The sequence below is a fragment of the Acomys minous genome (assembly GCF_964271855.1).
Source record: "Acomys minous genome assembly, chromosome: 6".
Taxonomy (NCBI): Eukaryota; Metazoa; Chordata; class Mammalia; order Rodentia; family Muridae; genus Acomys; species Acomys minous.
This window is the reverse complement of record NC_140487.1, coordinates 69,448,280-69,472,384: the sequence shown is the minus strand read 5'-3', so window position 1 is coordinate 69,472,384 and position 24,105 is coordinate 69,448,280. Positions and strand designations below refer to the sequence as shown.

Sequence of the window (24,105 nt, the reverse complement as noted above, 5' to 3'; positions counted from 1 at the left end):
AGCGGATATGGAGGGATGGGGAGATGAATGTGATTGGGGTGCATGATGTGAGATTCACAAAGAATAAAAAGTTTAAAAAATAAAATTACTTGGAATTTGTTTTTAATAATGACAAATAAGTGAAGTGTGCTAAACAACTTTCTCCACAAATAGCTTGCAATTTGTGTTGTAGAAAAGCTGAGTGATCAAGCTAGTTATCAATGATTGTTAAAATTATTCCAGAAGCTTGCCATAGGGTTGATTTGGTGTTGTCTGAGAAGCCCAAGTGCTAGGCAGCCCTGTGAAGTCCCTGAGTAGCCCGCCAACACTAAGAATTCTCCTGCTAAGGGCATCAGCCTTGACCTTGGTTGGTTTCCCACCACTGCCAGCCTTTGATTTAGGAGAGTATCTGTGAACTTCACTTTGAGATTTTCAGTTATGACTTAGAGTAGGTTGCTTGTCTTGCTCCTGCAAGTGTAGCCAATTAAGTTTTCTATCACATAGATGTGTGAGTGTGTATGTGTTTATCTATCTTCCTCCTTTCTGTTAAGCTAAAGAAAATTATACATGGTTTACTACAACAGAAATAAGTATTAATCATATAAATGACCTAATAAAGATCTGTTGATCCAATGATCCTTTATAGCTATAGTCCTTATCATTTGTCCTTCAGGAAAAGTCGATTTCAGCATCAAGGTTTGCCAGTCTGTCAGTCTGATGAACAATCTGTCCTTTTTCAGTTGGTTTGTTGTGCTGTCCCCATGCAAGGGGATCAGTTTTCTACATCCTTTGTTGTTGCCTTTGTCTCTTTCTTGAGTCACACCTTTCATGTGGAAGCTTCTCTTACTCAGATTCTATCTTTGTCAATCTTGATGGAATCCATAGTCTTTCATCACCTGTGGAAATATAGGCAAAATCTCTTCCCCAGTACAACACATTCTGATGTTAAGGCATCTTTAAAGTATACAGGTTGATCTAATTCAGTAAGGTGGTTTTTTTTCTATAATCCAGTGTCTTTCATCTAATCTTATTCTGCCTTTTATTTATAAAGGTATAAGATTTTTATGAACCCACATATATATTAAGAGGTAGCATTTCTTAGCTTTTAAACTAGACACTAAGATACTCATATTCCATGCCCATCTCTAGCAAACTGGGCTGCTTACCCATTTAAACATAAACAATCAAGCCATATTACATAAAATGGCAATATATGTGTCAGTTAAAATAGGTATCCATTGTCTGAAATTGAAGAAATATTAATCTGAGCTCTCTGTTGTAGTAGATTTCTACTGCATAGGTTTATAGCTGTAACTGTTACATAAGGCTTTAATCTTCCCATTTGATTTTCTGGTCCCACATATTTCTCTTATACTTTTCTTTAGTTGGGATAATGTTCCAATGCCTACAAACTTTGTAGATGCCTTCTGAAAGGTCCGGTGTAAATTCCAACATTCCTGTAAGATTATAGTTAGTTACATCAGCTTTTGTGTCTACCAAATCTTCAATTTCAACACCATTTAATTTTCATTTTCATTTTGGTTTCTGGTCATGGACAATTTGCAAAAGGACCTGTCTTCCAGTACTTCCAAATCCTCCTGTCCTTTATATTGGAGCTGCTTTGCCTTTGATATGTGGAAGCAGTAGAAGCTGAGCAATCCTATCTCCTGCTTAAAGTGTATATTTTTTCTTTATGTAAGCCATAATCTCAGTGCCTCCTCTGAAGTCTTCATCTATAGTCCTGGATGCACAGTGAGTCCTTCAGATGTTAGGCTACTTCAAGGTCCATGAATTCTAGTCCTATCATAGCTATACTTTACAGCATTGGATTTTTGGTGATACTGTGAGATTTTTACTTATGCTAGGTCTAGGGCAGTGCTGCTTTCTGTGGCATCTGTTAGATTTCTAATACCTACTTTAGTTTTCTCTAGTTGCTCTGTGAATTGCTGACAGGAAATAGCAGGCTAGTGTTGTTCGTTGTCAGGGTACCAGCTAACGCTCTTAGGGAGTGTCCTGTATTTAAAGGAGTATCTCAAAAAGATTTTCCACTGGTAAGCAGTTACCTCACATACCTCTTGCTAATCTGCATTCATTAGTCAAATGCCTACCCTCACCACACCTTCTACAAATCCTGGAAGGCTGAGGTCTTCTAGAGAAGTCTCTATTCAAATGACCTCATCTCAAACAGTTAAAACAATGGACATCTTGATATCCAGGATTATTGGCTACTGCTTGTCCAATTACCTCGTCATTAGGGTCAGTATCAGCCGTAGTACTAGTCCATTCATCCATGGGTGCTGATCGAGCATTTAAAAGTCTAAGAACTTTTTTCTTACATTCTGCATTTGCAGTTTGAAAAGCTAAAGCTTCAGTTAATTCCCATCTTACATCTAGGTTTGATATTGCCCAGTCTGTAGAGGATGTTTATCTAAGAAATCACAAAAGATTTGCATAATCTTTGTGAATGACATAGACCTTTTTTGCTTGTTCTTCCACCTTATCCCAGCCTCTTTCAGCCACTAAGGTGCATTGTATAATAGTCATCAGGTTATATCTACCATCTTAAATCAGCAAATTGACCTTCACCTAACAATTGATTTTTCACACTAGTAACACCTTTACTTTAGACCTATTACAATTTTCCATAATAACAGCTTCCTCTTGCCACCATGTCAGCCATTATAATTAAGAACCATCTTCCAGTACAGCTGCTACTAAATATTTCCAGTCTTGCGGGATAATCTTGTTTTGGGTAGCCCAGGCAGTTAACATCTGTCTCACATAGGGTAGGTGCATTCCATAAGTTACTGATTCTTTAAAATGTTTAAGATCTTGTATTTTAACAGGATTCCAGGCTAGTTGTTCATTTTGTGAATCTCCATCATTATCTGGAATTTGTTCTGGGGTAACTGGGAAAGCTAGTAGGGTTGGTCGCCTTTCCTCATTTTATTAATAGGTGGTTCAGTGGGTCATAGGTTCCCTGGGCTGTCTGTCTTGACCCTCCATTTCATTAGGTACCAGATTCACAAGCACTTCTGTTCTTCTACTTCCTCTGTCTCTTGTCTGTCAAGCCTTTTATTGTCATAGCTAATTTTTCTTGCACTGCTATTTTTTCTACCTTTTTGTGATATATTTTCTTGATGTAAAGTTTTTTTTTCAGTCTTTTTTGAGACAAAAATATAAAGATTACAGCTGAAAGTAAGGAGGAGTTTACTCTGGTTGTCACAGTTGATTGTCACTATGATTCAAGTAACCATTTCTATTCCCTCAAGTCCCACCCATGCTTGTAAGGAATCTGAAATGGAATGTCCTATTTTTTAATGCAAGAAAAGTCTGTATATAACTAAAATATAATTAAATAATTTCTATTATATAAATTTAAGTAAATTTAAATATATTTTATTTATATATATTTATACTATATACAATATTTTAATTTATAATATCTTATATAATAAATTTTATAAGTTTTATTTATACATAAATTATTTATAATTTATGATATATTAATATAGTATGTTTATATATTAATATATAATGTGATATAATTAAAATATAAACTGATTATAATATACTCTTGTGGTGGCTTACTGTGATTCGCTTCTCAGAGTCTCCCAAGTCTCTCTGGACTTCCATCTGAACTCAAAAAAATGGTGCTTCCTCTGGAGACAATCCCAGGAAATTTTCTCCTCTGTGGCTTTCTGTCAGATGTCACCTGGCCTCTGCAACATTTGTCATATGTCCTCTGCTTTCTGTAATTTTGGTGGGCTTTCTCCTCCAACCTCATTCTGTGCCAGATGTAAATGTTTTTGTTTCCTCAGATGAAGGGATGAGAGCCATTCCCAAGCCTTTCAAGCTCGTTCAAGACTCTCACTGGCTGGTTCAACTCAACTGCTCTGGCCCAAACTCCTCTCCAACCTGACTGGTTCAAACTGGCTTTTCTTACCTTCTAACTGAATTGCTCTGCCTGGCCTCAAACTAATTCTGGCAATATGTTTCAATCTTCTGTCTCCTCATTCTCTGGCTCATTCTGTCTTCACATGTGTCTCCCTTGTTCCAGATACAATGAGTCTCTGTAAAACTGTCCTGGTAAACTCTTCTCTCTCCCTGCACTGCACTTTTGGGGGGTGGGGGAGGGTTAATTTTTGTTTTGTTTTTGAAACAGGGTTTCTCTTGGCCAGCCTGGACTTACTTTATAAATCAGGCTGACCTAGAACTCACAGAGATCCGCCTACCTCTGTCTCCCCGAGTGCTAGGATTACTTGTGTACACCACCATACCCAGCTCCTGCTCTGCTCTTAAGTAGCCTCCCTTTCCTGTCCTGTTCTTGTGAGAGTTGGGCATATCCTATCTCCGATTCATTCTGTCAAATCTTTCTCTGATTCATCACTTTGTCCCTCGATTATATGTCACTTTCAAATGTGGCTGCGTCCTTCTATGAACTAACATTACCTCCACTCTTTGGGACCGAAGGTTTGTATGAAAAGAATGTCTGCATTCCAGCCAGATCACATAGACCTAGAAGGTTTTTGGATGTGTGTGATCCCTTGCCAGGGCAGCCATGCTACTGGATTAAAATTCCTCTATAGTATAATCTGGAGTTGACAAAAGTATAAGGAAAGGTATATGCATACTGTGCCATTTTATGTAGGATGAAGCGTTTAGTATCCATCAGGTGTCTTAGGACCAATTCTCTAAACTACTAAGGTGTTAATATCTATACCTTTATTATAAGAGACTGTCTAATTCTGAGTAAATTGTTCCAGTAGGAATTGTTTGCTCTTCCTTGAACAGAGGTTATGCAGTTTGCTAATACAGCATTTCATTATGGTTGCAGCTGCAGTCTTTTTCCACTGTTAATGGTAGGTGGGGTGGGGGAATCCTGAGCCAGCCTGGTGGCCCGAAACAATAATGGCCCTCCATAATAAGCCTGAGCAGCAATAAAAGAAAATAGAAATAGAGCAGGTTTGGGTGTTTTCTTTCCACGGCATGCAGTTCCTCATGTCTGCATAATCAACACATGCACACATCACTTTCCCCACAAACACTATGAGAGCAGTTGTGTGTTACAGGAAAGCTGCACGCATATCAGGAGAATCAGTGGTGCCCTCCGGAGATTACAAAAGAGCAATAGTCTATGCAGGGGAAATTAACTTTATTTCCAGCGTCTTGGTACTTGCATATGGAATAAGATAATTCTTTTTTTAAGCTACTAAGGCCATTTTTTTTTTAATGCAGTGATATCAGTCTAGTTTCTGACCTAAGCTACTAGAAATTCTATCTTTCAGCCGCAGACCACGTGGAGCAATACCAAGTGTTTTGTCTAAGGTCAAGTTGTTGCTACCAACTTAGAAAAAGTATATTCTCCACCCCCACCCCCCAACCTTCTAGTCCCGTTCAATCTCGAGGTTTGTTGGTTTGTTTGGGGGGTAAGTGGTTTGGTTTTTATTGGTGGCTATTTGTACATTTGTAGACCAGATCTCATGTAGCTCAAGCTGTCCTCGAACTTGCTTTCCAGCTGAATGACCTTGAAATCCTGATTCTCCTGTCTTTTCAACCTCCTATATGCTGGGATTTCAGGTATGCACTACAGTGTAGCTAAGTATATTTTATAAAGTGTTTGCTATATTGTTTGCTAAGGAAGAGCTCTGCTGCATTTTTGTGTCTTGGTTGCCTTAATATACATCGCTTTCTTAATTACCACATGCAAAAATAAGACCGATTAAAAATGTAAGGTCAGTGAAGATCAAATTAGTTTTCTCCTCATAGTATTGCAGGTCCTCATTTAATTTGCTATAGGGAAAAAAAAAGAAATTAGTTGGTAAGTCTTTTTGTTCTTAATTTACAAGGAATTAAGATTCATCATTTGCCTTTGTTTATAAAACAATGCTAGCTTTATCATTTAAAGTTGGTACAATTCACACTATAAACACATTCTGGGTTTTTTTGGGGGAGGGAAGGGGGTTAGGGGGTTTTTTCTTTGGTTGTTGGTTTGGTTTGGTTTTCCACCATCATATCTCTGTCTTGGCTGTGCTGGATCTTTCTATGTAGACCAGGCTAGCCTTAACCTCACATCACCTGCCCCTGCTTCCAGAGTGCTGTGATTAAAGATGTATATTACCATGCCTAGCACTATAAACATGTTCTTTTATGTTTGGGTTTTTATGTTTACTGACTCGATACTACTATTCAGCTATTAACCAAGTTGGCTTTTAATTTTCCAGAAGTCTTAACACCACTCATTTGCCGAGGTGTGCTCATATGTATATATTGAAACAACCTGTTAAAATTTTTGTCACGATGCTAAGTGCTTCTGACACAACCCAGCAACAGGACTGGCTTTATAGGCAGATATGAGTTGGAAACTTACAGGGCATATTAAATGATCTGTTAGGTTCCTCTTCGTTCTTAATTGTAAAACTACTTTTAGTAATGTGAGCTGGTTGTGGTACCTTGCACCTGCTAAGCCTAGAGTTTGGAGAGCGGAAGCAGGGCAGTCACCACAGATGTATGGAATGGAAATGTTGGGAGGGAGTGGAAAATCAGCCTAAGACTTGGCATTTTTTACATTGCTGTAAAAGTGTATCTAACTTGTCCTTCCTATAAAGGGTGTGGTGACCCTTTATAAGACTGAAAGGAAACACATCTTGTCTGACAAGCACTCAGGGGCGAGGACAACTGCAGATTAATAGAAAGTCCCCAAGCCCTCCTTCCTCAGTTGTAGGCAGATCTAGACAGGCCTGTGCTCCATACTGAGAGCTGCAGTCTCATGCCCCCTGGGACCTGCACTTAGATCTGTCTTTAGGATTCTGTGCCCTGCCTTCATCCAACAGCCTCCAGGGAAATAAGGAGCCCAAACACAGAGCAGGGTGCAGGGCAGACTCATTTCATAGGCCAAAATACTTCCTGCTTCATAATCCTTAACATTAAGTAGACCAATCATGAAAGGAGATCACAGGCTATAGGTGTCTAAAACCCAGAGTCCAGCCTGCTCCTAGATGATGAGCCACTAACTAGTCCATGATGCTTGAAGTTAGGCCTTCCAGAACTGCTACCAACACAGCTGGTTCAGGGAATCCACACTGAAGCTTTTACCGCTCACTACAGGTATTCCAGAAAGGAAACCAGTCTGCTACATCCCGGCCATGTGATCCCAAGGGCTCTGCAGGAAATGTCTTAACCCAGCTCTCTGTTTGTAGCTTTTACATGGAAACATACAAAGTGTGTTCTTAGTTAACCACCTTTATTGCTGCTGAAAATTATATGTGAGAAAAACTGGAGACCCAGAATTTCTATCAGGACCCCCTAATGAGATGTCTTTGCCTGCTTACATAAAGGCTACCCACACTCCAAGCTTCTCTTTCATCCAAGAGTGATGGCTAAGGAACTAAGAGATCAGACAGATGTTGCGCATCTTACAAATCCCTGGAACTCTAGCTCCAGGGGATTTGCATTGACAGACACATGTATACATATAATTTAAAATGCTTTTAAATCGGTAATTGTAAGAAAATCCAAGAGCTTCCTGAGCCGCTTACCTGCAAAGCACGACCTTTGGTCTCAATGGGAAGAGTAAAGGCAGAAATGGCACACACAACGCAGACTGAGGAGAAAAGACATAGAGCTCCCAGGATTGAGGCACTCATTAGGACCTGCAGGGTAAAGCAGAATGATAGGTCACTTTTATATCAAAGGATTTATGTTACCAAATGCATATACAAGTGGTCATTTGTACCCAGTTCCATATATTGTCCTTTTGGAACATTGGTTTGATTGGACCAAGCTGGGACAGGCATCTCGAATGACTGGCACTAATGTACACTGGACACCATCTCTTTGCACCTACCTACCTGTCAGGCCTCTCTATAGCAAAGTTCAGTATCTGAGGAAACAGGAGAGCTTGTTTCAGACGGTGTTTCTCTACGTAGTCCCAGATGTCTTAGAACTCACTCTGCAGACCAGGCTGGCCTCACACTCAGACATCTGCCTCCCAAATGCTGGGATTAAAGGTGTAGGCTGTCACACTCAGCTAACTGTCCAAACTTTCCACGTGGTGTTTATTTTCTCCATAAAAAGTGTTTCTGCCGAACTACATACATCTTTGCCTGGATCTTTTCACTTTGCTACTATCCAAATACCTCATGTACCCGTTTCTCCAGAGTAGTGCCCAAAGTTGGCAGATATTCAAGGACTTGATAGGATAGGTGCATATACAGTGAAAAAGGAACAAGAAGGCCCCTATAATTAGACTATACACAACTTTGGAAGATCTGGAAATTACCTAGTTTAGCCCAACTCTGTCATTTTATATATAAGCTTGCCCTGACTCATCAGGACAATATGTGGCATGTAACTTCGCATATGTAAACAGAGTCCATCATATTAACCTCTAATTACTTAGCCTTGACCTACCTAATAAATGATAGATAATATTCTAAATTGGGATTTTTTGGGGGGTTGCTTTATAGGGCTTGGAAGTGGCAAGGTCTCTTGTAGCACAGCTGGCCTTGAACTCTATACTTGAGGTTAGCTTTGAACTCCTAAGTCTCTGCCTCCCAACTGCTAGGATTATAGGCAAGAGTCACCTAGCTCTCTGCTCTTTGATTTTCCTCGCCAAAATAAAATTTTCTGAAACAGGAGACTGGGAAAACAGAAAAGAAACAAAAACCAAAAGAGACTAGGTAGCCTGCACAACACGTGATATCACCACACAACAATCTAGAATTGAACTTTTGTTATTGAACATCAAAATTCTCATCTATTTAGAATAGACTCTAAATTATCCCTCCCTTTTAATTCTCTGCACCTATTTCAAGATCCCAAGTTGGATAAGACCCTGAAGAGTTGGGTTTAAATCACATAATTATTCTATTAGCCAAGGTCAGACCGCCTAGTTTTGTTTTTGTGATTTTTTTGTTTGTGTTTTGTTTGTCTTTTGCTTCCCTAGAGAGATACAGGGCCCTACTTCATAGCAATCCAGTGGATAGCTGTCACTATACATTCTTTTATAACCTAAGCTAGCCAAAGTGGTTTTCTATTACTTATAAGCAAGAAGTCTATGGAATTATCTGTCTGTAGAAGTCATGTGGGGCCTAGGGATGTAGCTCAGTGTTAAGATCATGTTTAGCATGTATGAGCCCTGAAAACAGTCAACATCGTACAATAAATAAATGGAAGTTCGGTAAAAGTATCTTTCCAGGGTTCATGCCAGATTGACTAGGTAAAAATGAAAGAGAACTCTACTTCTAAAAGGCCATTGTAGAAACTAAGGATGTAGCTGACCTGGCTTGTGGGAAGTCCCAAGCTCAATCAACACAAAACAAAAACTAAAAAGCAGGGCTGTGTAGCTCAGTGAGGGAGCATTTACGTAGTATAAACAAGGAGCCGGTTCATTCCCCATGCCAGGGAAGAGAGACACTAAAGAGCAGAGCCTAGATAAAAGGCAAGGCAGAGCTTTATATGACAAACAGGTCAGAATACCAAGACAGCAGTCAGAGTTTAAGTTAACATAAGTTGAAAGAGCTCAAACACACCCAGCTAAAGCTAAGAGGAGAAACAATTCACACGTGACTGGAGACCTTACTATATCCCCTTCTCATTTTAAGATTTATTTTCATTAATTTTCATTTATTTTTTCATCTTCACAAGAGTGAAGATGCCCATGAAGGCCAAAGAGGGAATCAGGCTCCTAGAGCTAGAACTAAAGGCAGCTGTGACCGGCCTGCTGTGGGTGGCGGGTGCTGAACTCTCATCCTCCGGAAGAGCAGCTTCATTGCTGGGTCCGCTTACCCCTTCCTTCATAGAGTGACTAGACAAATCAGAGGAACTGAACTGTATGACACTGTCAAGCCAACAGGGTCTGATGACAGTCTACCCGATATCAACAGAAAGCCTACCCTTTTTTCAAATGTTCATCAAATGCTAACTGGAATAAACTATCCTTGGCCATAAAATAAATTTCAATAGGCTTAAAACCATTGTGTTTTCTAACTAAGATGGCATCAGCTTATAAAGACAATAGCAAAATCTCCAAACATTTATAAGCTATCAAAAATCCCAAAATGATCTAAACTGAATACAATAGAAATACAACATTAAATTTGTGAGACATAGCTAACTGGAAAAAACACTGTTTAGGAATAAATAAATACACAAAAGGGACTAGGGCTATAGGGATATAGCTCAGTAGAATGAAGCCTACTGTATACCGGGCCCTGGCTGGGGTCCACCAGTATATGGTGCTACACACTTGTAACCCTGGTACTAGGGGGTCATCATAGCAACTTTGAGATGAGTATGGGTTATATGAAATCCAGTGCCCTGCAGGGGTCAGTGAAGGGAGAGTGGAGGAAAGAAACTAATCCTAAGAGCTTCCTGGAGAGTCCAGAGAACTTAGTTTACAGCCTATGACTGTGGAATCTGAGGCACCTTAAAATGCTGACTGGAAGGAAGTGGTCAGCATGGATAGTGGGTAGCAGTCACGGAAGGGATGCAGTTACAAAGTCAGGAGCCTCGATGAGCAACCATTCAGAATGTCAGTCACCTGATTTCTTTAAGAGAATAAAAGAAGAATAAACACTAGCCAGAGCTTGGGGAGATGCCCAGCAGGCCAGCCCCCTGGCAGACTCAGCAAGGGAGCCCTGCCTCAGAGACTGAGGGAGAGTGATAAAGGCAGTTGATGTCAGTCTCTGGCCAAACATTCACCACATGCATGTGCATCTGCTTACACATGAGCATGTATACAGACAAGTTAAAATACAAGCTAGAAAGGAAACAAATCTCAAAAAAAAATATTATAAAATGCCTATGAATGAACTTAAAACACAAGACTCTATTGAAGGAGACAAACTCCCAACAAAAGAGCACAGATTGAAACTGAACAAATGTGGACACAAGTTTAATTCTTAGAAAAGTAGAGACAACAATTTTTTTTAAGGCAATTCTAAATTAGCCAATACCTTTACCATCAAAATCTTTGTGGGGCTGTGTGTGTGTCAATGGTAGAATGTTTGTCTAGAATATAATGAGATCCTTTTCAATTCCCCAGTACCAAGTCAAAAAGAAAAAAAAATGCTAGGATTTGGACAAATACAGGAGGTAGAATGTAAGTAAATAATTCTCATGTATAGCTAAGAACAAAGTGTTGGTGTTTTAAACAGCTAGTTTCATCAGAGTAGTGGAAATGTGATTAGCAACAAAGCAGGCTAGCTCAGAGAACTGAAATAGTGAGTCGATAGTGCACCGAATAACTGGGGACATGAACAGACAGATGTTTCTAATTCCTCAGCAAAAGGCAGATTGTTCAGTAGTGGGACAACTATCCTGCCACCTGAAAAATCACAGAGCCATTTCCTGCATGAGACCTCAAAAAAATCCCAATAGACATCATTGAAGGCATATCAGGGATTTTAGTCAGAATCTGGGCTTCATTTTTGTAAACATAATTTGGATTGGGGAGATGGCTCAGTGGTTAGGAGCACTTGCTGCAAAAGCATGAGGCCCTGAGTTCAGGTCCCTGCCCCACCACCACCACCCATGTAAAAAGCTACTATGATCATGCACACCATAATCTTATTGCTGGAAGCGATGGAGATGGGAGCATCACTGGGCTTCTTAGTTGCTTGGCTGTCCAAAACCTGGTGAGCTCCAGGGTACCAATGAGACTCTACACTCTACCAAAGGAACAAGACACCAAATAGCAGAGAACAGCTAACGTCTTTCTCTGGCCTCTGGATGCACATATGATGCACACACACCAAAAGTGTGTTAAATTGGACATGATTTGGCTTTTTGTATAGTACAGTTAATAGGTTTATATTCATCTACACCAAAATAAGGCCATAGAGAGCCCTAGAGCATCAATAAAGTATTTTCACAATCTTAATCACAGAGTCAAGCAAAATAAGACCTCACTCTGCTTGGCAGGCACGTGCTACCCTAGTCTGTCACGGTGGCAATTTTCTGTTCCTAGAACTCACCAATCTCTGCCAGGTGGTGGTGGCGGTGGCGGTGCACGCCTTTAATCTCAGCACTCAGGAGGCAGAGGAAAGTGGATCTCTGTGAGTTCAAGGACAGCCTGGTCTACAAAGCTAGTCCACGAAAGGCAAGGCTACACACAGAGAAACCCTGTCCCAAAAAACCAAAAAAAGAAAAAAGAAAAAAATACCATAGCCATGGTCATCCTACCTAAAAGGTGCTTTCCCTTTCCACAGATGCCAATGTATACTTTAGATCCCAATTTCAATGTCAGTTGCCAGAGAAAATTTGTCTTACAGAGCTTGTCACCCCTTTAATCCTATTATTCCAAAGCAGCCATCACAATTTGAAATTACCTTAACTTACTGCATATTTACAAATTACCCCATTTCGATGTAAGTTTCTTGAGGTAGGGACCTTATAGTAATGTGCTGCCAAATATATAGCAGCAAGCTCTCAAGAAACCAAAAGTCCTAAACCCCTGGTGGTATAAATACTACACCTGGCTAACTTTAAATGACAACACATTAAATAGCTGTAGAATATCCTAAAGATGCAATGGCCAGATTTCTCCAACTAGCACACGTTGGCTCGAGCATACAACTGGAACTTTATATGGTTTGTCTTCCTCAGAGAAGTTCAGGCAGGACTGCCATCATTTCGGTGTCTCCCCCAAGAGCTGACTGAGTCACTAGGACCTTGGGAAGGTGAGGTTGAGAGGTGGTGTCTCACAGAAGCTTGTGAGGTCAGGTGGAGATGTGGCCTCAGAAGGGACTGTGAGACCCCAGCCCCTTGGACTGGCTGCACTTCCCATGCGGCAATGTGATCGCCTCTCTTGCACATGCTGACCTATGAGGCCCTTACCAGAAGCTGAACTAATGGAAACTTTTGATCTTGGATTTTCAACTTCCAAAGCTGAACCAAATAAACCTTTTCTTTATAAGCCCTGGTTGTTTTGTTAACCCTCAACACATACACACACACACACACACACACACACACACACACACACACACACACGGACGAATACAAGGCGATGCCAGGCAGAGTAAGAGTTCAACGCACGTTAGCAGAGCGACTAGCCAGATGGTAACTCAGCAAATTAATGTGCTCACTGCTCTTTCAGAGTACTGTAGCTCAGTTCTCAGCACCAGCTCCAGGGGATCTGAGGCCGTCTTCTGGACTCCATGGACAACTGTACACATGTGCACATGCCGACACACATAATTGAACTTGCCCACCAATTTGTCCTGGAGAGTCCTCCCATGGCATCCTGTGCCACTCCCGCACACCTAGGCCTAACTCCAGGTGAGTCCTCTGAGCTAGCCCTTACCACCTGTGAGTCCTCTGAGCTAGCCCTTGCCACCTGTGAATAGCTGTGGCTAGGATTGGCCCTAAGCTTAGTCATAGGGAGTGGCATTGCTGGGAGATGTGGCTATGTTGGGGAGGGGGGTTGTCGCCAGGTGTTGGGCTTTGAGGCCTTAGAAGCTCAAGCCATTCACTTCCTGCTGCCTAGTGATCTGGATGTAGAGCTCTCAGCTCCTTTTCCAGCACCACATCTGCCTGCACACTGCCATGTCCCACCATGACAATAATGGGCTAACCCACTGAACTGTAAGCCAGCCGCAGTTATTTTCCCTTATAAAAGTTGCTGTGGTCATGGTGTCTCTTCACGGCAGTAGAACCCTAACTAAGACACCCACCCTATGCCCTCAGGCCTAACCGGGTGCACAGCATATGCACCAGCTTTCCCTAGTGATTCGACCCCGAACCAAGCCTGCCCACATTCACAAGCCTAACTCTGGTCACACAGGTTCTGCGCCAGCCCAGCCTAAGGCAGGTTAGAATCACATATCAGACATACAACCAAGGAAAGAAAGCCACATGCCCATGTCACACCCCCAAAGCACAGACCATAGGAATAGCCAAGACAGTACTTCCCAGAGCCAAACCCTGTAGTGAGAATTACCTAGCTGAACCCCAGGACACAACATTTAAAAGAACAGTCATCAGGCGAGTGTGGTGGTACAGCCCTTTAATCCCAGTACAGGTGGATCTACAAGGCCAGCCTAGTCTAAAAAGAGTTCCAAGACAGCCAATGCTAAAAAGAAACCTTGTCTCAAAAAACAAACAAAAATAATCATCAACTTCATTTTTTTAATGAGAAGTTTTTTTAAAAAAATGAACAGTTCAATGAATTTAAAGGGAGTAGCAATAAATATTTAAATGATGCTCTAGAAAAGACAAATACATGACAAAATGAAATTAATATCATGATTTGAAAACAAATCAGTAGAGAGAACTATTGAAAACTCAAATTGGAATGAAGATAGAACTAAAAAAAAAACTCAGGAATAAAACTGTAAGCTTAAGGAACACCTTATAAGAATTCTGATGATAAGAATTGGGCCATACACAGGACATGGGGGCACACAACTTTAATCCCAGCACTTGGGAGACAGTGGATCTCTGTGATTTAGAGGCCAGCCTAGTCTACAATGTGAGTTTCCAGACAGCCAGGACTACACACAGAGAAATCCTGTCTCAAACACACACAAAGTATTGGACCATACAAAGAATATTAAAAAATGTAAAATACATGAAAGAATTATGGAACACCATTAAAAGACCAAATCTTTGAATAATAGGCATATGGCTTAGAGTTTCAGTGCTGTGAACAGACACCATGACCAAGGCAACTCATAAAGGAAAACATTTAATTGGGCCTGGCTCACAGTTCAGCATAGCAGCATCGAGGCTGACATGGTGCTGGAGAAGGATCTGAGAGTGCTACATCTTGATCCAAGGGCAGTAGAAGGAGACTGCATGCAACACTGGTGTACCTTGAGCATATACAACCTAAAGCTCGCCCCCACAGTGACATACTTCCTCTAACAAGGCCACATCTCCTAGTAGTGCCATTCCCTATGGCCAAGCACTCAAATACATGAATCTATGGGGGCAGGGGGCATACACATTCAAATCACCACAGTACAGATGAAGAAGCTCCTGGGTCAATAACATAGACTAGATTTTCAACAAAACCATGGGAGAAATTCTCCCAAACCAAGGAATGACATACCCATAACAGGAACAAAAAGCACACTGAACATCAAAATGCCCCATGATATAGTTAAAACATTAGATATACAGAACAAAGAGAGTAGAATTGAAAGATGTAAGAGAAAAATTACAAGTCACATAGTAAGGGAAATCCATAAGAATTCCTCAATGAAAACTTTAAAAGCCAAAAGAGCCTGGAGTTTTTACTTTAATTTCTGAAGGCCATGAGTATCAACCTAGATTAATGTCCACAGCAAAACCATCTCGTATAGTTGAAGAAGAAAGAAAATCTTTCCATGATACAAACAAGCTAAAAGAAGTATTGTCCACCTAAGCAGCCCTACATTGAGTATTGGACACAATACCTCAAACTGAAAAGAGGAATAAGCATCCTCAAGAGATTATAGAAAGAAAACAAAATAAACCAAGAACACAAACAGGAAAAAATATAAAATGACAGCAATCGACACAAACTAATGCCCTCAACTTACCAATCAAAAGCCATGAAGTAGCTGAGTGGATTAAGAACTCCATCTTCCTGTTATGAACAACTCATCATCTCCCCTTCAGTGATAGACACCACCGTAAAGGGAAAGGATGGAAGAAAGCATTCCAAGCAGATGTGCCAAGAAGCAAGCAGATCTCCTAATACTCAACGAAATAGACTTCAAATTAAAATTAAACCAGAGAGATAAAGGAGGACACATCTCTCTAATCAAGGGAACAATTAATCAAGATCAATCCTAAGTATATGTGCACCAACTTAGAGTTTCATTGCTGTGCAGAGACACCATGACTACAGGAACTCTTACAAAGGAAAACATTAATTGGAGCTGGCTTACAGTTCCAGAGGTGTAGTCCATTATCCTCATGGTGGGAAGCATGGCAGCTTGTAGGCAGACATGGTGCCGGAGGAGCCAAGACTTGTACATCTTGATGCACAGGCTACAAGGAGAAACTGTCCCATTGGGCATAGCTTGAGTATGTATGAGACCTCAAAGCCTGGCCCCACGGAGACACACTTCCTCCAACAAGTGCATCCAAACGCATGAGTCTGTGGGGGCCATTCCTACTCAAATCACCACATGCACCAAACTCTGGCACACACAATTTTATAAAAAAGCATATTGAACTTAAAGACACAGATAAATTCCAACTCAATAATAGTGATTTCTATACATTTTTTTCAATAGACAGGGCTTCTGGTCAAAAGTTAAGCATGCATCAAAACAAAATACATAATATATCAAATGAACCTAACATATATACAAAACATACCACCCAAATACCAAAGAATATATATTCTGCTCAGCAGCCCATGAAAACTTCTCTAAAATAGACCGCATCCTGTGAACACACACATCTTAACTATTTCAGAAGAATTGAAATAATTCATGTATCCTATCTGACCATAATAAAATAAAGCATAAAATCAACAGCAAACAAATCCCCAGTAATTATACAAACTCATGAAGATTAAACTACATGTTATTGAATGATGAATGGGCCAGAGAGAAAATCAAGAAAAAATGGTTTAAATTTCTCTGGAATTAAATAAAAATTAAAATACAACAAAACTTCTGGAATAGATTAAAAGCAGTCCTAAGGAAAATGTATAGCTCTAAGCTACATTAAAGATCAGGGCACAAGCCAGGTGTGGTGGCCCACACCTTTAATCCCAGCACTCAGGAAGGCAGAAGTAGTTGGATCACTGTGAGTTCGAGGCCAGCCTAGTCTATAAAGTGAGTTGAGGACAGCCAAGGCTACACAGAGAAACCCTATCTCAAAAAACAAAACAAAAAAATCAGTCACAAATAACTGACTTAATGATGCAACTCAATTTGAAAAGCAACAAATCCAGTAAACATCAATAATAAAAACTCAGAGCTTAAATAGAAATGAAAAACGCAATACAAAGAATAAGCAAATTAAGATGGGATTCTTTGAAAATATAAACAAGATTCACAGGCCCTTGACCAACTAACCAAATGAAAGAGATGATCCAAAATAGCGTAATCAGAAATAGTGAACAGGGAAACATTACAACAAACACATACACAAAAATCAGAATATTATAAGGAAACACTTTTAAACCTATATTCCATTAAATTTTACAATGTAAAAGAAATGAATAAATGTATAAATTCATTCAAATTCCCAAAGTTAAATAAGAGAGCAACAAAGATAGACTCATAACAAATGAGATTGGAATATTAATAAAAACTCTTCCAGCTTTAGAGAGAAAAAAAAAGCCGGAGCCGGGCAGTGGTGGTGCACGCCTCTAATCTCAGCATGTGGGAGGCAGAGGCAGTGGATCCTGTGAGTTCGAGGCCAACCTGGTCTACAAAGAGAGTCCAAGACAGCCAAGGCTACACAGAGAACCCCTGTCTTGGAAAAAGAAAAGCCAGGGCCACATGGATTTATAGCAGAATTCTACTAGACTCTTAAAGAAGATCTACAGCATATTCTTCTTAAACTACTTGAGAGGAGGGTGGAGGGAGGGAGAAGGGGAGAGTTGTGACACTTGGGGTGATGCCCCTATCCCAAGAACCATAGACTAACTAAAGCCTCAATACTAAGTATGGCAAACCTTTGAGTTGTTGGCCAGGGGAGTCAAAGAGACTCCCCAAATAAAGTATAGGTTATTGCTGTTGTCCTTGACTTGAAAGTAATACCTTCCCCGAACTTGAAAGTAACACCTAGTGTTGAAGACACCACACGCTGTAGACATAGGACTCGGAGGAAGTGACAATGCTATGCAGGCTGCCAAGGGAACAAAGCAATCAACAGCCCCGCCTAGTCGTACAGCATAAGGACTACAACAATCCCCGGCATGGCGTGGTGTTCCCAACTGTGCAGTAGTGGCACTTGCATCTTAGGGGTAACCAACAACTAACAGGGCCTAAGGCCTGCTAAGTAGGAGAGAATGCAAACCTGATACTATGAACCTGGTAAACTACTGTAGCTGGTGACATCTCCCTAAAGGACAACCTATTACTATCACTTTCTTAAACCAATATATTTTGTTTTCTACATATTTACGCTTTATAACCACAAAAAGTGCAGGTCTCACCCATCATCAAAGAAGCTTCATTTTGCATTAAAAAAGGCACCACTACGGAAATTCACAATTGATCAAAAAGCAAAGAACAGCTTGGCCATGGGGTGTCCAGCTGCAATTAATATAATAATATAATAATAATTAAAAAACCCTATTCCTAAGCCTCAGGGAGTATTGCAGAAGATGAAGCAGTCACTGAAAAGAAGGAATGAAATAAAGAGACTATCTCCCTCCTAACAAGGCTCCGTTCGTCTGCCCTTCCCACTCTCTGAGTCCCAATGGGCTGTTATTTAATAGGACGAGCAGGGAGCTGCTCAAGAACAGACATTTCAGAAGGCGACCCTAGAGCCACACGAGAGCTGGTTCAGATGTGCTATGGAAGAGTCTGGACCCTGAGGGGGTGACGGAGTCTGAACAGAACTGAGAGTCACTACCGTGTCACTGATAACAGAAGTGAGTAGGGCAAAAAAAAAATATATTTTTATGTTTGGCTAGAGTATAAGTGAACTTTCCCATTGACCTTCCTCTGCGAGGTGCTGTGATATGTGTGTGTGGGGTGTGTGTGTGTGTGTGTGTGTGTGTATGTGTGTGTGTGTGTGTGTGTGTGTGTGTGTGTGTGTGTGTGTGTCACATGCACATGTGCCTTCATTTATTTGCATGATACTCTCAATGAGATGCCTTGTTTAGCCTCAGCCACAAGGGGGGGCAGTCTTTAATGCGTTAGCATACCATTCTTCTTCCCCCAGCTGGACCACCCACCTGAGGGAAAGGTCACTGTATCCTAGAAGGACTTGGCTGCGTATCCATAGAAATTACCAGTACATCATGCATTGCTGAACCAATGAACTCCAAAGGTCATTGACCCTGTGGATCTATATGCCCCTCCCAAATTCCTATATTGAAATCCTAATCTCAGATGTGAGCCTGCTTTCTTGTGAGGTGGGATAAAACGGGTCACACAGGACTCCTTCATGAGAGAAGATCCAATGAGAAGGCAGCCATCTGCCAGCTAGGTGGAGGGCCCTCACCAGAACCCAACCCCGGAGGTACCTGATCATGAACTTAGTCCCTAGAGCTGTCAGAAATTTGTTACTTACAGGCTACTTAGTCTATGATTTTTTTTTCTGTTCTGTTTGTTTTTGAGATGGGGTCTCACGTAGCCCACACTGGCTTCAAACATACCAGGTAGGTGATGATGACCTTGAACTTCTGATCCTCCTGCTGCCACCTCCCAAAGCTCTGGGGTGGCAGGGGCTGGAACCTAGGGCTTCTTGCATACTCAGTAGGCTCTGTTCCAACTGAGTCAGGCCTAGCTAGCTCCTCAGTCTGTGGCACATTGTTATAAAAGCACCTGGCTGGTCCCTGATCTAGCTCCACAGAAGCCCTGTGCTGGTCCTTCGCCAGTGTGGTTAGCCTTTAAATCATTTTATAGTAGAATTATCTTTTTTGTTTGTTTGTTTGCTCAGCCTACATACACCTGGATTTTATTATTTTTATTTCAGTTACTTCTGAATACCTAGATACCTCAAAGCATTCACTTTAGAAGATGCGTTTGAGGGCTGGCGAAATGGCTCTGAGGTGTAGAACACTGGCTGCTCTTCCAAAGGTCCTGAGTTCAATTCCCAGCAACCACATGGTGGCTCACAACCACCTATAGTGAGAGCTCCTGGTGTGCGCATGTAAAAGATGCATTTGAACTAAACTTTATACATTTAGTCTTTAGATTACGTAAAAATATTACTGACTAACGAATATGGCTTTTAATTTCAAAATATATTTGTGAGTGTGAGTGTGTGTGTGTGTGTGTGTGTGCGCGTGTGCATGTGCGTGCATGGGGTGGGGGGAGAGCGGTGCTATATGCATGCAGTACCTAAAGAGTTCAGAAGAGGACATCAAATATCATGGAGCTGTGGTTACAGACAGCCGTCTTTCACCTGACATGGGTGTTGGGTGTTGGAACTAAACTCCAGTCCTATGGAAGAGCAGCAGGCACTCTAAACACTAAGCTAGCTCCCTAGGCTGGCAAAGTTCCCACTTTAATCTATAATAGCCTGTCTCAAGAAATAAAAAGAGAAAACTCTGTGAAAAGGAACACGAGCTCCTGCGACACTCTCGCTGTGGACGGTACAGCCTGTCAGGAAGGCTCACAGAGCAACTGACTCCCCTTACACTGCGGGTTCTTAAAGTGCAGGTAGTGTGTCTCCACCTGTGTGTGCATCTCTGGACAGAGCCCAGGAATATTTACATCACAACGCTCCCCTAGAACTTAAGATTGACAGCTATCCCCACGGAAGACCCTGAAACAGCTCACTCTGTGGGAAACCTAGGCTATACCTTAGAAGGAATGAACACGAAGCTTCCACAACTAGAATTCTCCCAGTCCAAACTGGTTAAGAAAGCAAAGTACATGCATTGAATGGTGGCTGATTGCACCAGACTGGATTTAAAGTGTTTTGCTTCTCTTATTTTCGTGTTCCTTCTTCCCCTCATTCCCCACCACCACCGCAGTTCCTTAAAGGCAACCATCATCACCACCACCACCACCACCATCGTCATCGTCATCATCATCATCATCGTCGTCGTCATCAAGTAACACAAGGTAGTTGAAGCTAGATCTGATATCCAAACAGCAGCCAGCATCATGATGATGCTCAATACATGAAGTGAATTCAACTATTTCCTTCCCAGGAATATGGACTCCATACAAAGGCAGTGAAGAATGCTTCTATAGATTGAAACAAATCTGGGCTCCCAACACACAGGGAAGGAACCCGGAGAGAGGCAGGAGCTTTCATGCTTCTCCGCCAAGTGGCCTGTCTTACAGAGCTGACACCGACATTAGTTCCTGTGTGCTCATTAAAGATGGTGTTCCCTTACTGGGCGTGGTGGTCCACACCTTTAATCCTAGCACTTGGGAGGCAGAGGCAGGCATATCTCTGTGAGTTCAAGGCCAGCCTGGTCTACAAAGTGAGTCCAGAACAGCCAAGGCTGTGTTCTTTGTTCCATCCCCAGTCATGCGAGGTCCCCCTGAATTTTATCCCAGCCTGCACCAGATGTCCACCCAGCCCCACCTGCTGCTGTCTAGGCTCTGCCTTCCTGCTCTGCCCCCTGGTACTCTCCTGGCTGACAAATTCTACAAGAGACACAGCTCAGAATTAGAGCCTATAGGCAATGGAATGTTCACACCCCAGAATAAAGCAGAGCCCTTTGCTATACCCTGACTCTGAGGGCACTGGGGTCCCCGACTCAGGTTCAGTCTCCCTGCACACCCTCCTTGGATACCTGGGATATAAATGGTGCAACCATCGCTCCGATGCGGCACAGGGAGCCACTGGTTCCCATCCCCAGAGCACGCATCTGGGTTGGGTAGACCTGCAGAGGAGAGGCACAGAGCACATCCATTGGTGACAGTTCTTCCCAGGATTCTCTTCTTCCTCTTCCTCCCTGGTTCAGGTTCCGGTATTTGTAGATTAGAGGATGGATTTTGGGGCAGAAGATGCCCATTGTCTTTGGTATATAGGTTTTAATTTAAACACATACACACACACACACACACACACACACACACACACACACAGTTGTTTATTTCTCACATGTGCCCGGGCATGCATGCATTCATGGTTCATGTGTGGAGGTCAGAGGACAATTTTTGCAGGAGTCGGTGCTGTCCTTCCAACATGTAAATCCTAGGGACTGAGCTCAGATTGTCACATCTGGCAGCAGCTGTCTTTCCGCAATGAGCCATCTCGCCAACCCCATGGTGGTTAATTGTCACTGTCGACTGTTTGGATTGAGGGCTGCTTAAGTTAGCAAAGGGCAGAAATGTTAGACCTACCCTAATGTATTGTTTAATCCACTAATGAACCCAAAATTTTACTAGACTTCTGGAAGGCAGAAGTTTAGTGGTCTTGATAGATGAAGGGGCATGTGCTTTTGAGGGTGTATCTTAGCCCAGGTGCCTTCCTGTTAGTCCTCTTTGCTTCCTGACTGCTATGAGGTGAACAGCTTTTCTCTCTCACACCCTTCAGCCATGGTGTCTCTTGCTGCAGACCAAAGGGTAAACTAGCCAGCTACGGACCAGAACAACAGAACTAAAATAGATCTATCCTCCCTTTCAGGCAGTTGTCATAGCAACAAGTTGGACTAACAACCTAATTTGGAAGAAAAAGAGGAGGAGGTCTTCTCTTTCAAAGACTGGATTTCAATAGACTGAATGGAAAGGGGAAAATCCATATCGAACTCTCCAGTGTCGTTTTCATAGAATGGCTTGAGAAACTTGTCAAGGGTTAACAGAAGCCAGGGATGCATTGCCCACACACATCGGAAGCTCACCTAGCATGCCCTGGTGTAGCCACGCCATTCCCCAGTGCTCACCTCAGCAGTGTAAATGTAGATGGTGTTGAAGTTTGCTGCCACCAGGGCCCTCAGCATGAAAAGGAAGCCAATGAGGCCAGCACTGAAGAGGAAGCAGAGGAAATTATAGAAGGAGACACAGGGGACCTTCTAAGACAAAGCCTCACAAAACTCTGAGCCTTGGCAAAGTGCTGCTCTCAACTGGCCTAACAGTGACATCTTACAGCCAGTTTCCTCACAATCCTCAGGCCTGATGCTCTCAGGTGCCTTGGGAAAGGCACTTTCTTAGTATGACTGCTTTGCCTGCGTGTGTGTATGTTTACCATGTGTATGTTTACCATGAGCGTGGCTGGGAGGTCAGGATAGGGCATTAGATGCCCTGGAGCTGGAACTGGGATTCAGGTGCCCGTGAAACATCCTGTAAGTGCTGGCAACTCCTCTACGCGAGCAGCAAATGCTCTTATGTGCTGAATCATCTCTCTAGCGCCCTCTTGTGTCTTCTTTAAATCACCAGACTGCCTACAGTGCCCGGGAAAATATCCCTGCTGTGTGTAGACGTTTCTTTGATATTGTTTAAGGAGCAATGACACACAGAGATCAAGAGACTGTGAGGTGCCCAGATGCAACTGACACATCTACAACACAATTCCTGCACCTACCCCCATTGCGGAAGGAGGCACAGAAAGATGGCAGGGAGTTTGCCATGAGCGAACGTATCCTAGGAAGGCCAGAGAGGCTGGCCCCATGAAGTACCATCGTCATGGCTCCCTGAACAAGACCTGAACATGGACGCCAATGGACATGCTAACATGGAAGGATTCTCACAGGGCCTCAATTGTAGACAAGGGACTATAAGCAACTAGGGAAGACTGGGAGCAGGAGAAATGGTCTTTCCCAGAAAGAGGCACTGGGGAGTGGGGGGGGGGGGTCATCCAGTACCAAATGGTCATAAACATAAGATCATAAACATACAGGTAACATTATATGGACTTAGCAGGTTGAATTTATGTATTTAGGAGAGAGAGAGAGAGAGAGAGAGAGAGAGAGAGAAACAGCAATGAAAAGAAGGCCATTAAAAGAGAACAAGAGGGCACAAGGGAGAGGTTTGAGGGGGAAATGATATTTCAAAAAACAAAACAGAAAAGAAACAATTCACAAATCTAAAGAGAGAGCAATGGCAGGCTTAGTTAGGGTTTCCGTCACTGTGATGAAACACCATGGCCAAAGCAACATGGGGAAGAAACGGTTTATTTGGCCTATACTTCCACAGAGTAGTGCATTGTTGAAGTAAGTCAGGACAGGAACTCAAACAGGACAGAAACCTGGAGGCAGGAGCTGACGGAGAAGAGGCCATGGAGGATGCTGCTTACTGGCTTGCTCTCCATGGCTTGCTCAGCCTGCTTTCTTATAGAACTCAAGACCAGTGGTTCAGGGATGGCACCACCCACAATGGGCTAGGCCCTCCCCAATCAGGCACCAATTAAGAAAATTCCCTTTAGGGGCCAGAAAGATGGCTCAGCAGTTAACAGTACTGGCTGCTCTTCCAGAGGGACCCAGGTTCAATTCTCATTACCCAATGGTAGCTCACAACCATCTAAAGCTCCAGATCCAGAGGATCCAATCCCCTCACACAGAAATATATGCAGGCAAAACACCAAAGCACATAAAAAAGA

The 24,105-nt window shown here is 42.2% G+C and overlaps 1 protein-coding gene across 2 annotated transcripts in view; it reads right to left on the bottom strand.

Annotated features, from left to right (window-relative positions):
- Positions 1-3,575: 3,575 nt before the first annotated feature.
- The window catches only part of SVOPL (SVOP like), a gene marked incomplete at its 5' end in the record, with an annotated part of 47,943 nt that continues 27,413 nt past the window's right edge, over positions 3,576-24,105 (bottom strand). Inside the window, 4 exons of one of the 2 annotated variants that reach the window (XM_084787617.1) lie at positions 3,576-5,772; positions 7,518-7,631; positions 21,362-21,451; positions 22,454-22,535. In XM_084787617.1, coding sequence (XP_084643743.1) covers positions 5,761-5,772; positions 7,518-7,631; positions 21,362-21,451; positions 22,454-22,535 — 298 coding nt within the window. In that variant the 3' untranslated portion in view covers positions 3,576-5,760. Of the gene's footprint in view, positions 5,773-7,434; positions 7,632-21,361; positions 21,452-22,453; positions 22,536-24,105 lie in introns of those variants that run through there. The other variant, XM_084787616.1, reaches the window with a different exon arrangement.